Source organism: Diabrotica undecimpunctata, chromosome 7 (assembly GCF_040954645.1).
Source record: "Diabrotica undecimpunctata isolate CICGRU chromosome 7, icDiaUnde3, whole genome shotgun sequence".
Lineage (NCBI taxonomy): Eukaryota > Metazoa > Arthropoda > Insecta > Coleoptera > Chrysomelidae > Diabrotica > Diabrotica undecimpunctata.
The window spans coordinates 128,525,107-128,541,285 of record NC_092809.1 but is presented as its reverse complement, the minus strand read 5'-3'; the positions used below and the strand labels follow the sequence as shown (position 1 = coordinate 128,541,285).

Below are 16,179 nucleotides of genomic sequence, written 5' to 3'. Positions count from 1 at the left end.
GTGGAATGTTACTGTTTAGTGAACGTGTGTTATGTGTTGCATATGTATTTTGTATGATACCTAGAGGATGGTGTGTATACAGGGTTTCTTATTCCGCAAAATCCACTCTCTCCAAAAGTGAATCAACCTCCAATTTTGTTGACATGACATAACCTTGTCAACCATTTTAGCGGTTAAACCATCGAGTTAGGGTTAAACACACCGTTGTTCAACTAAATTATTTAATATTCTTTTTTCGAGAACGATTTCCGGAGTAGAAGTCGAAACGGCAATTTTTTGGGTAAAATTTAATTGCCGTTACAATCAATTGTGGCTATTCCTATATTATAAACATAGTATTTAACTTAGATCTGCCACAAAAAAAAGTGTCAGAACCTTATAGATGCAGTTGCCCCTAGGTGCTGAATTAAAAAAAAAGAAAACGGGTGTGGCAGTCCAGTGGGACTGCCGGTAGAAGTTATACTTCTATACACGCGTTCGCCGTTACAAATTTATATGGGAGTCAATCTGCACAATCATTATATATTTAATGCTATAGGTAAGAGAGAGCAGAAAGAGAAAAATAATTAGGTATATAGGTATATGGTGCATCGTTTGCTGTATATAAACATTTGACCTGTAATAGGAGTATAGTAAATGAAGGATTGTATCGATATTTTAATGAAAATATATAATTTTATTTTCATATATGTATAAAAATAGTTGAATGCAAAAAAAATTTTTTACACATACTCTGCAGTAAAATTCATTGTTTATTTGGTTATTAATATAAAAATTACAATACAATACACTGCAACATATAACAACATAATTCAATATAATAATACAATACAAATTAAAATGCAATATTCATAAGTATTTAAAACTGCCAATATACATAACTTACTTTACGAAGATAAAAATAAAAAACCAACAACTCGGATTATGTTGTAAATTTTTATTTTATTTTAAAATTTAAAATTTTTATTTCAAATATTTCAAAAATAAAAAAGAAAATTCATATTGTGATTCGAACTCACGTACACCAGCGTATGAACCAAACACGTAAAAGATTCGCCAATTAGACATGATACTAACGGAGTTCAAAATTGACAGCTGTCTGTCATACAGTGATTATTTTGAAATACAAAAGCTTAAAATAATTATGAACATTTAATAAATAATACAAAACATATCACATAAATAATAATATTAATATATATTATATTATATAGGTATATAATATTATATATAATATAATATATTTATAATATTAAATATATATATACAAAAGGAACATTTTTATTCTCGAGAGAGGAAGAGAGAGAAAATATATCTTATGTCTCACTCTTACTCATTATCTTACATATGTAATGGTTTCACAGATTCACTCCCGTGCAAATTTCCAACGCCGACCGTGCGTATAGAAGTATAACTTCAAAAACGTCCGCGTTTAAAATTGTAACTTGCCTATATCTGACCGAGATGTAACTCTGTGATATGACAAAATCCGTAAAATGAACTATACCTCCCTAACAATAAGATTTAAATATTTTAGCTTGTGCCAATATATATTTAAATAAAATAGGTCAACAAATATAAGATATTATGTTGTGTACTGTGTATGTAGTGTAGAATGAAATATATATATATATATATATATATATATATATATATATATATATATATATTACTTGAAAAACTACTTTATTTTAATATGTAAGTACAACTATGAATCTTAACCTTCTGCCATGCGGTTGTCTTCTTTTTTTTTTCTCTTACCATCTGTAATACAAACTTAAATATATGCAACAAACATAACATTTCCTCCCTTGACAATGAATTTCTTTACAAATTCATTTTTACAATGGGTTTACGTATTCTTGAAGATCTACGTAAGGTAGGTGTAACTTTGGTATCAGAAATCACATCAGTTGTTATAGATGAAGAACCTGGAGCCTCATGGTTAGATCATTCTGCACTATCGTTTGTTAAAGGCAATGTATTTGCATTGAAAAGTGAATTTATTTTATTTTCAATTATTTTTTCAGGTAAATTTGCATGAATATTTGTCTCTATTAACGGTAATCCATTTTCTCTCCATTCTCTCTCCTGTTGCCGACCAGCATGTAGCTTGGACTTTTTAAATAATTTTAAACTGTTTGTCCTTGTTTAGTGTAGTGTTATGTTCAACTTTATGTTTAATTTTATGTTTATGATATTCTGCAATTGTTGGATAGCCCAAAATTGACGAAATACCCCTGAAGATGCTCTAGGGAGCGAAAGTACTTGGGTAAAATTTAATTAATAAAACTGTGCTCGATATCTGCCTTTATTTTATCAAAGTTCATTTATTCGAGCATTCAACCTTATATTAATTTCAAAGAAAATTTGCCTGTAATTATCAGTAATGGTTTTCGCAAGTGTGGCTTATATCCATACAATCCAAATGCCTTGGATTACTCAAAATGTGTACAAAATATTCTTGAAAAACATCAGAATTCCACTAAGAATGTTAAATCTGCAGACAAGAAAATAAAGAACTGGCATTTGAACACCGCCATCAAGATAATTAATCAGCTTAGTAAGGAGTTGAAAAATGCTGGAGTTGACTCAAAAATCGTTGTTGATGTTTTAAACACAGCAAAGAATAACGATGCTGAAAGTCTCAATTCAACTGAAAATTCAATTAGCCAGGCGCAAATAAATGACATAAGTTTTCCTTATCATATACATAATCAATCAGACATAGTGTCACAACCAGTTCAAGTTTTTGATGTAAGTTTGCCAAATATAGGTGATTATACACTGGAAAATAATTTGAATAATTTCAGTCATACCACAAAATCATGAAGTCCAGGAAACACAGCAATGAGAAGTTGCTGAATTTAATGCAAATACGCCAGAAGATCTGAACCGTCACAAAGAACCTCCGACACTTGATAAGTAAACAATATGATCTAAGGAATCTGAAACAGAAACAAACATTAACCAAGATAAGATAGAGGATGATAAATAAAATCGAATGGAAGACGAACTTTTAGAAAACCATAACTATTTTACGGTGAATATAAAAATAACAAATAAAGAGTGTAGGAACCCAAACCCCACAAAAAATTATATTTTTCAAGAAAATAATTCACAAAATATGCAAAGCAAATTAAATGACAGTCCAAAAAATATCAAAAACAAAGTAAATCTTGTCCAATGTTGTTGTCAAATCAACAAATCTATCACCCGTTTTAGTTAAGTATTTAACTTTATCTAGTACATCTAAGACCATGAAAAAGAAGATGTCCATTAATAGAATAGGAGCCATTTCCTTCGATGAGTGGAGACAGTTTGAGAAGCAGAAGGAAGAAATTAAGGAGCAGAAAAAGAACGATATATTGATTCAAAAAATTAAAAGACTGGAAGCTAAGGAAAAGAAGGAGAAAGAAAGACAAAAGAAAAAAAATTACAAAAAAGAAAAGCTGAAAAGCTACTGAAGTCCAAAGGAAGAATAGTACAACATGCACAGTGAGCAGAATAAGATATGACTCGTGTGAAGAGGAACTGACTAGTGACACAGAAATAAACGAATTAAAGAATATTGGTTGTGACAATTGTCCTGCGTGGTATCATCTAAAATGTACTGAATTTGCTGGTAACGTTTATGAGAATGTATATAATAAAGAGTTTATATGTCCAACATGCAAGAATAAGTAAGTGGCTGACTACAGGGTAGACATGGCTGACTTGCGGAGAAATGAGGCTGACTACAGGTGAAGAGTGCCATATTTTGTTAAGTGTTTTTTTTTATAATTATAACATAACAATAACATTTAGTTAATCTCTTTCGATAATTTAATAAACAAAGTTTCTGATAAAAATATTTGTTTTTATTTATCGCCTTTATTTTTTTATATGCAATTGAAACAAATTAAGATTCTCACAAGGCTGACTACTGGGTGTTTTACCCTACTTACTCTAAATATTTCATCTTTTTCTTATTTATTTTTAAGTGTTCGATTAGATTATTGTGCGATACTTTTTCTGTTTTTTTTTATTTAGGTAGTTCCATAAGCAGTTAGTTAATTATTTTGTTGAAGCAATTTCCAATTAGTAGAAGTAAGAAACTTTCCACGTGTATCTCTAGTAATTAAAAAAATGCGTTCTACCTGAACTCAGGAAGAGTTTATACATAAAATGAACACGTGTTCAATGAAATTTCCTTTAAAATTTTATTATCTTTAATGTATTCAAAAATGTGTGCCGCTTCGTAACAATGACAGCGTTTTAGGTATTCATTAAGTAAATTCACAAAAATAAATTATTATCTAATATTTTCAGTTTTATGTTTGTTCTGCCACAACATTCCCAGTTACTTTTTCGTTTTTTCCTTTTTTTAAGCATTTTCAAGCCTAGAATTTGTTGGTTCTAACTTTCACAAAATAAGCTTTTCCTTTTGTTATTAGACTGTAAGAATTTCTTATTTGTTTTCAATTTTTGCTACAGTGTTCAGACGAAGTACTTTCGGGAAAAGGGAATATGTAAACTAGCCAACAACATACAGTTTACATTCTACAACTTTAAAATAATAATTTTAAAGGAAATTTAAAAGAAAATAATTTTAAAGTTGATTTTAAAGTGAATTCGAAAATAAAATTCAGATTTTTGATTTAATTTTGGTTTCGACAATTAGAAATCTTCGGATTTGGAGTTTCGTGATTTATTATCAGATGTCGCTACTACGTCCATATCAAAACCATTTTACGTTGCTTCTAATACGACAGGAAAGATTGTTTTCACGTTCAGAGCATCTGTAAATAGCCGCTCCGAAGATTCCTTTTAGTATGAAATACGTATAAGCGGATATACAGAGGCACTATACGTAGAATCAAATCTTAACTGTCTTTCCTTTTATTTTGGTATACTCTTTATGAGTACTAGAAACCAATTCGCCAAGGATTTTTGCTTAGTTGCGGAGATATGTTGTGGAATATAATTTTAGATTCCCCATTTCTCTAATTACATCTTTATCAACGTCTGTTTTGTCTTGCAATTCTAGAAGGCACAAATTAAAGCAAAAATCTGAATTTGGTTTCGACAATTAGAAATTTTCGGATTTCGAGTTTCGTGATTCAACACGTTGAAATAATTGAAGGGGATAATTTGTTTTTTTATAAGATCTATTATTAATAAATTATTTACTAAGTTTATCGATGAAGTATATATTAATCATAAATACTTATGTTTTGCAATAAAAATTACCTCAAATATTAAGTACTGAAAAACTGAAAAAAAATTATTTAAATTAGATGTTTTATTTAACAATTTAATTATTTAAATAATACATATTCGTAATGTACGTAAAAAGTACATACAAATTAAAAAAAAAAAGAAACGTCGAAATCCATACACAAGAACCAGAGATAGTTACAGCTCCTTCTTCCTCTACTACTTCCGTAAGTTTGAAAAGCCGGCCGATTTTAAGGGACCACACTTTGAAGCTTTGTGAACTATTAGTAAACTCAGCACACTGAGTAAGTAAACAAATGTAGAAGATAAAAAAAGTATTGGTCTCAAAAGAAAACAGCTAACAAAGCTTAGAGAATAGCATTAAATGACTAAAAAGGTTGGAGTAGAAGTATACTGCAACCACATGTGTTTCAAAGAATTCTTCTAGTGTAACTAAAGCTATCTACTGAACGTTTTTGTATCTTTTAAGGGTACTATTACATTTTAAAAATTCAAAATTAATTTATCTTATATTTAACCTGATTAGAGAAAACTTATATTTAATTTAATGTACGCAAGGAGCGTATCCTCATTATCTACCGGAAACTCAATTTTTGTCAGGTAAATATGACGCTGTATAACACGAAGTCGCTCTTTAATGTTAATAGGAAATAAAGTGTATTCGGATATACCCAGTTTTCTATTAAAAACCCTAATTTATCATGTGGCCACTTTTTACCCTAATTTGAACAACCGTCGTTCTCAAAAATATACAGGACGAATAAGTTGAAAATAATTTGTTAGTTATACCGGCTACGGTATAAACGAAAGGGTTAAACACTAAACCGTTACAATATCCGCTAGTAATACTTTATTTATAATAATTCTGTTATTTATCAAAGATTTATAGAATCAATACTTAAATGGCAATGATTCAGAAATCTTTTCTGTTTTATTCTTCTTTTAATCTTCGTCATTAAGCCTTTTGCTGAAGAATGCTAAAACAACGCCGTGATACCAGTGCGCAAGAAATTAACACGTACGAATAAATATGTCTAAAACTGTAATATTATTCTTAAGATATTAGAATCCATAAATAATCTTTATCATAAATAATATTGTTTTAATTAAAATTGTTTTCAACTAGAAAACGTAATTAATAACGTTTAATTTTTTTATAAAAATTTTAAATAAATTTTTTGTGATACATGGTATACAGCCAGCTACAGGAACTTAGTTTCCTTGTGGATTCATAATTATTATATTAAGTAATGTCATCTATATCAGCAGATGGCAGAGTTAAGATAGATGTACAAAACCGAATAACCCAAGGGAAAAAATGCATACGAATACTAAATTCATTACTGTGGTCTAATAAAATAAAGATGCATACCAAACTTCGCTTATACAGAGCAATTGTAGAACCAATTACCACATATGGTGCCGAATGTTGGACGATGACAAAGAATGAACGAGATAAAGTAGACGTTGTGGAAATGGATTATCTTAGAAGGTCATGTCGAGTATCGAGAATGGAAAGAATCAGGAATAAGGAAATACGAAACCGTACAGGAATTAGAGATACTCTTTCAGATAGAATACAAGGAAGGCAATTACAATGGTATGGTCACGTGATGAGAATGGAGGAGGAGCGGTGGCCAAAGAAAGCCTTAATGTATGTTCCGCCAGAAAGAAGGTAAAGGGGAAGACCAAATTCCTGGAGAAGAGAAATTACAAAAAAAATGCAATCTAGAGGCTTAGAAGAGGGAGATTGGAGAGATAGGAAAAGATGGAGGCTGAAATGCGGGAAGCGGCAATCGCCGTAGGACCCCCGTTATATGATGATGATGATGAATGTCATCTAATTATCCATGTGTATATAGTAATATACGTAAGTATAGGTATCGCCAATCGATTTATACATTGACGATAAGATGAGATGCAGTACATTCGTTAACCAAGGTATACAGTTATACAGACAAGTATCAAGATATATCTATCAATTATTTTACCAGTTAGAAGTTTTCAATCAATGAATGCAGTAAAAGATATAATCCGAGCCTTTTTATATTCTGTGTCGATCCTGCTATCCTTTTTGTATTATAGAGCAGTACATACCAAATATTCAAAATGGTAACTACTCCAGAGGTATATGTTCGCAAGAGATTAAAAATTTCAGAAGATAAAAAAATATTTCTTCTAAAGTTTGTTATTCAAAATATACATGATTAAAAATTTTCCCGAACGAAATTACAAATTTCCAACAGTGTGATAAAACCTGAAACATGACATCACACACAATGGCACATAACACTCAATGAACCAATATCGTATCTCATTCCTTTTTTCCTCAAGGCTGCAAGCAACATATCTCTTGAAAGGTTTACACCTGAAGGTCGAAGGTGAAATAACATCGGGAAAATCGCGAGCAGATAACCTCACGGTATTATCTTCTCTCTATCTTCCCAAAAATAACATTTCTTTCTATATTAACTATATTTAACTTCGTCTTAAAACTTACCTCCAGATGGAAGTTTTCCAAAAGCTATCTAATAAATTCCAGTTAAAAATCTGTATATGGACGGTGGGAAGAAAAAACGAGCCATAACTGTATGGTTTTCGGAATACAGAGTTTACGAGAGAGGCTCCCTTACATGCAGGTGCTATTTCAACGATGTAGAGACGTTAATTGCGATATTTATGCATGCTTCATCATTAATTACAAAAAAGTCGAAACAAAACACATTTAAAATATACTACAAAGTGACCCAAAAGTTTTCAAAACCCTTAGAAAATATGAAAAAATATAACGGCTGACTACGAACAACGATGAAGTTTATAAAGAATAAAGAGAAAAAGTAGGGAAGTGAAAAGTCAAATAACACAACAAAAGAATGAAGAATGGGAAAGAACCTGCTTAAATATTGAAACATACATATTAGGTACAAGAACTTCGGAGTCATGTAAAGTACTGAGAGGATTGAAACAAAACTCAAAACAAAAAATTAAATTGGGAAATATACAGGACAAAGAATGGAAGAACTATTACAAGGAATTGTTAACAGAACAAAGACCACAATTCATTGGAAAAGAAAACAGGCGAAGACGAAGCAGGTCCCTACAACAAGAAATAGAAAAAACAGATAGGGAAATGAGAAAGGCCATAAAAGCAATCAAAAATAAGAAAGCACCTGGACCTGTAGGCATCTCACCTGAGCTTATAAAGGACGGCTCAAAAAAATTACACCGGATGATAAAATGGATATTTCAGAAAGCCATAAATGGAGAACAGTTCCAAAAGGAATGGACGGAGGCATATATGACATCTATATTTAAGACAGGAGATAGAAAACGATGCGAAAACTAATATCATCAATAGGAAGATTATATGGGAAGATACTGCGAGAAAAAATAGAGCAAGCGATAAAAGGTAAAATCGGGGAGGATCAGGCAGCCTTCACGGCAGGAAGATCATGCATAGACCACATATACACACTGGAACAACTGTTGGAAAAGGAAAAAGCAAAAAATAGAGATATACATTTGGCATTTGTGGACCTGAGAAAGGCGTATGACTCTGTACCAAGGTCAGAACTATGGGAGGCAATGTACAAATTAGAAATACAGACGGAACTCATAGAAGCTATGTTCCATATGGGCGTGAAAAAGATATTCTACGGCAAAAGATACTGATGTAGCCACTGAGCTATGGCCGCCACACTAACCGAAGTTAGTCCACTTTACTTTTACAGCAGATTCAAAATTAAAAAAAAAAACAAAAATGTAATTGTACTGCCTCTAGTACAGGAATTATAAAGTGTAGTTGGTCCATTCTAAAATTTATTTTTTATAATAAAGGGCATCAAATTTTGTCACAAAGTAGAAAACGGTTTTTTTGTGGGGTTAGTTCACTGTTGCTCTTAGCCTCGTTTATTCTTTATATATAAATATTTAATTAAATATTTGTTTTAATTTCCTTAAGTAATAATTGAGCGAAAATGCAGGTGTTTTTGTCCTTACACCTTGTCCTGATGCCTTTGTTTCGCGCACCAGTCATAGGTCGCTGGTTTTTTCCCTTGGGGAACAAGTTTTGTCCTTAGGGAAATAGGTTCACTTTATATACTTCTTTGAAGGACCACCCAGAAAACTGGGACAAATGAAAGTTTCGAAAAGAACGTTTTAACAGGTCTATTTAAATAATTACAACAACGTATTTTGGACGCCGATAACTTGCTTACGATAGCTGATTTATGAAATTTAGTTTGAATTTATGTGGATAAAACTAGATAACTTGTCGGTGATACAATATTGACACGAACCGAGTAAACTTATTAATATACCGACTGTGTTAAACCTTCTGAGGTGCGGCTAGCGCGGATAGGAGCCTAGAGCTCATCCAATGCTGGATTCGAACTGATGCAAAACTAATTTCAATCACTCGGCTCGTAATCGTTTCTTAACATTTAGAAATCTCCCCCTGACCCCCTCGACGTATATAACGGATATGTTTACATTTAAAATACCTTCGACTTTCCTTTCATTGTTAAAATTAATTACCTGAGAAGGGTATTTTTTAACTTTCGCTAATTTTGGGAATTTTCAAATGATTCAAACCGATAATTTGGAAATCATTAATCCCTTCATTGTTATAATTCTTTGACGATTTTAGAAGCTTATGTCTAGAAAGTTTATTTGAATGCAAGCTATCAGCGCCGTACAGATTATTAGGTGGTAAAGTTTGTTTCACGAAAAATGGTTGAGTGCTTAATGGTTACCTGAGTTGATCCTATTGTGTATACAAGAGTCTCTCAATAAACTACCGAAGTACACAGGGTCGTACTTCAGAAAGTTTGTTATTTAATATATTTCATTGGTAGCTGTGTAATACACGATTATAAAAATTTATTAAATTATTTCATATGGTATTTTCAGGTTGTTCAAGTGAATATACTTGATAATTGAACAATTTTTAACATGAAGAAAGTAATAATAGTTCTATTTACAATATATACATACAAACGAATACATAATGTACAAAAAAAAAGAATTGAAAAAAAATATAGAAAAATATATACAAGTTAATATTTACAAAAAAAATATCCAAAATAACTAAAATATATTTATGAATTCCTAAACACCTAATTATGTTTCGCTGTCGCTATCCTCTTCAAGATTAATAACAATTGGTTTAATTATGTGATTCAAAGTAACATATGAATTTTCTACGTTCATTACATGGTGTACTGAATTTTTCCAACTTTCTGGGGAGATATCATCAACACATTTCCTTATTAATTCGACTACACTACCACTTAAAGTCGGAGAAACTTTTTGTGACCTAACATTTGACTTTATTTGGTGCCACATATGCTCTATGGGATTAAATAAACAATAGTAGGGCGGAAGCCGTAACACTGTATGTCCCATGTCCTCGGCCAATGCGTCACATTTAACTTTTTTAATAGAAAATGATTTTAACACTTCTAACAGTTCATTTTTTAAATAACTTTCTTCAAAATATATATCGTTTTCTAACAGGTAGTTTTGAATTTCAATTTTCGTGTTATTTGCACTTGGAGATTTATGTAATTGACGACTGAGGTAACTTGCATTGTCCATTACTATCACACTATTTTGAGGAAGGTTAGGTATAAGACAATTCTTAAACCATTGCTCAAAAAGCTCTGCCGTTGTATCCTCATGGTAGTCCACGCAGGAGTCTTTAATGTTTTTTGCAGAAAGCCATAAGGCATTTGGGACCCAACCATTTTCTGATCCTGCATGTAAAATTGTTATTCTTTTCCCTTTGTTTGATGGAGCTTTTGTTTGACACCTGTTGGAAGAATCGGACCATCCTTTGGATGCTGTTTCATGAGTGTCAAACCATGTCTCGTCCAGATAAATTATTGGTCGATCTTCTGTACGGTACTTTCTTATGGAAGTTATATATTCAGTACGTCACTTTTGTAAACGATGGGACTCCATAAGCACTTGCCTTTTGTCAATTGTACGATATCTGAAGCCCATTTTAGACAAAATCCTTAAAAGACTAATGCGGCTACAGTTTATTTGTGTATCATCATTAGTAAGCCGTTGTTTTAAAGCATCTAATGTAGGTATCCGTTGTCCTTGTACATTGTGTAAATTTTTCGTCTTATTAAGTCCTTATCACTTTCGTCAATACATTTGGTAGAACCGGCATCCTTACGCTTCCTTCTTGACTTAATGGGATTTGATGTAATTCTTTTCACTGTGGTTAGAGGTATTTTCGTTAAATCAGATATTTCACTGGCAGCAGTATTAGCAGTAAGTCCTCTTGTAAGTAAAGAACTATATATTGTTTTTACGATTTCTCTAGCGTCAGCAGATAAATGCTTTTTCTTTGCTGGGACACTGGAAGAAGCACCATCAATGTTTTTCCACGGGCGCCACATAATGCTGTTTTATAGTTATAAATAGGTATAACACTGGTAACACTTGTAACACTTTCAACTAAATGAAACAAAATGTATATTTAAAAATTTCTCATCGGTTTTATATACTTTTACAAATTATACAGAACAGACGGAACCTGTATAATTATTCCAGGAAATACTTAATGATCAACAAATTTATTGTGGTCATTAAAAGATCAACCATTAGTGAAACTCACTGTTAAAATGTTTACAACTTTATGAAATAAAATATATTCTAACCGTTTTTATAATTTTATACGATTTTTAATCGTTTTTATATTACCAGGAATTTATTATACAAACAAGATAACGACACTCCACAGTAGCTTTAATTTTACCTGAATACTTACCTGCACAACTAATGTTGACTAAGCTGGGGTACTTGCGGTCGGGTTTTATTGCAATCATTCACCATTTTTCGTGAAATAAACTATACAAAGGAATTTTATAAATCTTAAACTAATATATAGTGTGATATAAAATAATATGATACAAAATAAAAAAAAATAATAAATATTGTTGTTACACAACAATAATAACAGTTAATTTGTAGTTTTTAATTAGTAAAGTGAAACATTCAAGATATTCTTAGATCCATATAATTTTGTTAATTCTCTAATTTTATTTTGTAGGTTCCGAAGGCGGAAGTGCCAGCCAAGTAGGGTCAGAAGCGAGTTTCGGTCTTCGAAGGGGCAAATGTAAATGGTTTAATGTGGCAAAAGGCTGGGGATTCATCACGCCAGATGACGGAGGGCAAGACGTTTTCGTACATCAGGTACGTCTGTCAAGTCAAATGAATAACAATGTGAGAATGCATAAGGACTTTTACAAATTCAATTGAGTTGACTTATCTTTTATGTAGGAATGATTCGTTAGTAATTTTACGTAATCCTAATAATAGTTTCATGTAGTATACACGTGTGAGGTATTCTTTGCTAAATTTAAATTTAAAATAAATTGAAAGGATTTGCATTAGAGCAAAAGATATTACGTTTTCCATGTTTATAAAAAGAAGCGTTTTTAAAAGCTAAAGTATTCACATAAAAAAAAAAAGAAATATACTTAGTCTAATTTTTTTTAGTGTTGACGCAGTCATAATACATCAAGTTAAACTTATATTTTTGTGATCGTTTGTACTCAAGTCGCAGAGACGAAAATGCCACTGAACCTCTAAAAATCATACGAACAAGTTGAATTTTGCCGAGAATATTAATTTTGGGATCCCAAAAAAGATGCAAAAAAGTTTACCACTTTTACCCCCGGCCTTTCTCCTAAAACCCCCCTCGTAGAGGGGTAAAAACGCAAAAACATCGATTTTACAAGAATTTGTATACCGTAGAAAAAAATGTTTTAAATAAAAAATGTAGCTGAGATAATTCTAAACAAAAATGTCTATTAGCATTTTATGTGTAGAATGAACCGTTCTCTTAAAAACAACGCTTGAAGCGACCGTCGATTTTACATGTCAGTTACGTTCGCGAAATCAATGTTCAATAAAATTTGTATCAGCTCGACGGTAAAAATTCGATATCTTTTGATTCAAGTGACCTATCGACAAAAATTAAAATGCGTTCTAAAGGTGACGAGTTCAGCTTTCGTATGCAATTTTTGTATTTTGCCGAAAATAAACTCAGATTTTATACAGGTGTTAAATAAATAAACGTGGCGCGATTTTTGCAATTTTTTATGATCCTCAAGAAATCAATACAATATATCCCTTTTATTGACTGGAATTAAATTAATTTTCGTAGAAACTTTGTTTTTAAAAACTTTATTTTCAAAATATATTACAAAATACTTATTTGCTGATCTATAAATACACGCTCCTAATACAATTAACTGAATTATTATTAATTAATGAATGTATGCTATAAACAAGTGCAGGCCTATTTATACCCTCTCATCGGATGGACTGTGGTCGGCGGATTCCAATGGAATTATCTTGTTTATGTTTATATAATTCCTCCCTCCTTAAGCTCTGAAAAGAAGGGACTTGCTTTTTCTGAGCCATTTGTCTTCTGGGTTTTCCTTTTGGTATAATATTCTTTGAATTTACTATTGAATACCTTCAAAATTGCTAAAATTAGAATTATTAGTACAATTATAATAATAAGACTTGAGTTGGTCCAGTTGTGATATGTTGGGACTTCTTTTAGTTCAGGCATTTCTTTATTTTCTGCTATTTTCTGTATTTTCTTAATTTCGCTGCTATCCAATGTTTTTAATTTTAGTATGGGTAGATTCGTTATATTTTCTTTGTATTCAATTCTTGGTAAGTCGAATATGTATTCTTCGTGTATTGTCTCTTCTTTTTCATAGATTTGATTGTTGATTGTTATTTGGCATTTTCCGATAGTGATGACTGATGTTTTGCTTATTTTATATATTCCAATTTTATCACAATTGGTTTTTATTGTTGCTGAATTAACAGGAATGACTACTAGTTGATTGGAATTAATAGTTGATATTGTGGTTTTCTTTAAATGTATATTCGTACTTTTACATTCATTTTTACCAGTTTGTATAAGATTACTTAGGCATGGTTGAGAATTTTCTTGTAAAGTCTTCTTTAAACAATAATAATAATTTTCAATTTCGGGACATCTTTTGGCTGTTATCCAATTTTCTTTGCTACTGAGAAGTAGGAAAGGTTGGTCAGGAATAATTTTGAGGTTATTTAGAGGTATAGGATAAATTTGGAAATATCTATGATTTTGAAAATTGGGTTTACCTTCATTAAATTTATTAAAAGGATTTAAAGATTGAATTCTTTGATCACTGTAAAATTGTCTAGATATAATATCTGAAGCTTGAATAAACGTTCTAGGTTCTCTAATTTCTAATATTGTTCTTGTTTTTTCGTCTACATTTGCTAATAAAATTTCGATAGAATTGCTTTCATTTTGATCCATTAATATTAATTTTCTATCCGCATTTAATTCTGTTTCTGAATTAATTTTAACTTCTATTCTTGATTTAAGTTGAGAAATTTTCGCAACAAAATCAAGAATGTTTTCGTTTCTACCTTTTGTTAATTGTAAAAATTCTTTGGTGAGCGTTTGTCTATCAATTCTATCGCCAAAATTATTTTTTAACGTTTCTCTGACTAGAGGCCAGGTATTTAAATCTGGTCGGCACATAACAAAATTTAAAACATTATCCTGTAATTTTGAAGAAATAACATTGAAAGTAAAATCATTTAATGTGTTGTCTGTGGTTTGTCCGTACGTAAGATAGTATTTGTCACATTTTTGTACGAAACTTTCCAGTTTCAGAGAATCGCCATTAAATGTAGGTAAAAAGTCTGCAAGAGCTTTAGCTGCTTGAATAGTAGGTGTTTGATTAAGTGCCATTTTGTTTAAATTTACAACTAAATCCTCAATATCGGTTTGCATTAAAAATATTCTTTATAAAATATATATAAATAATTTTTTTTTTAAATTTCAAATATAAATATATTTTAAAATAATCTACTCTGTAGAATAAGATTTTCAAAATATGAAATCTCTAACAAGAGTATATATAAGAAAAAAAAAATATTCTTGTTCGGCAAAAAATTAGTTAAATTCAAAATTCTATACTAAATATAGAGAATAACCAGTAAAAGGAAAGTAAGACAGGAATATAAAATTTCTCAGTAACTTACTTTTTTGTGCTGGTACGTAGATTCTCCAGACAAATGGTGGAAACCAACGGTTGATTTTGCTTTTCTTGAGAATTTTCTGATAATTCGCCTTCAGGAAACTGGTTCAACCTTCAGGAATCCTACTGACTGCGCCAATTAAATTTATTTTCGTAGAAACTTTGTTTTTAAAAACTTTAATTTCAAAATATAATACAAAATACTTATTTGCCGAACTATAAATACACGCTCTTAATACAATTAACTGAATTATTATTAATTACTGAATGTATGTTATAAACAAGTGCAGGCCTATTTATACCCTCTCATCGGATGGACTGTGGTCGGCGGATTTCAATGGAATTATCTTGTTTATGTTTATATAATTCTGGCCACTATGAAGTTTCGATTATTAGAGCCTAACCATTATAACCTATAGCATGAAATTTTAGTTTTGAATTTTGGCAACAAATGTGAAGCATTTGAAAAATGCTTAAAAAACTCTGGATTGAAACTTTCACACAACAAACGATCTAAAACATTTAATACTTTTTTTTTAATTACAATTGTACGTTTTTTAAAAGAACAAAACTTCTGCTATAAACTACACCCAACACTGCGACCCCGTGACGTGTGATCGTTTGTAATGTAAAACATTAAATTCTGCGGTTTTTATTCATATTTCAAATGCCTCATATTTGTTACCACAACTTAAAATTAAAATTTCATGTCACAGGTTTTAAAGATTGATCTCTAAATCTCAGCGCCGTTATGTTAAGAAACTGAAGGTTTTTCAGATGATATATTGTGATAACCTTAAATTTTCAGTGCAAATTGTTTAAAGAATTAGGATATAAACAACCCACAGTGTCCAGAATATTCAAGAATGCATAATGTTCCCAA

General features: G+C 30.8%; 1 protein-coding gene across 2 annotated transcripts in view; it reads left to right on the top strand.

Annotated features, from left to right (window-relative positions):
- LOC140445805 (protein lin-28 homolog) overlaps positions 1-16,179 on the top strand; it is a 168,257-nt gene that overhangs the window by 120,711 nt on the left and 31,367 nt on the right. For both annotated transcript variants that reach the window (XM_072538155.1, XM_072538156.1), the window contains one exon: positions 12,287-12,429. In XM_072538155.1, coding sequence (XP_072394256.1) covers positions 12,287-12,429 — 143 coding nt within the window. The remainder of the gene's footprint in view (positions 1-12,286; positions 12,430-16,179) is intronic.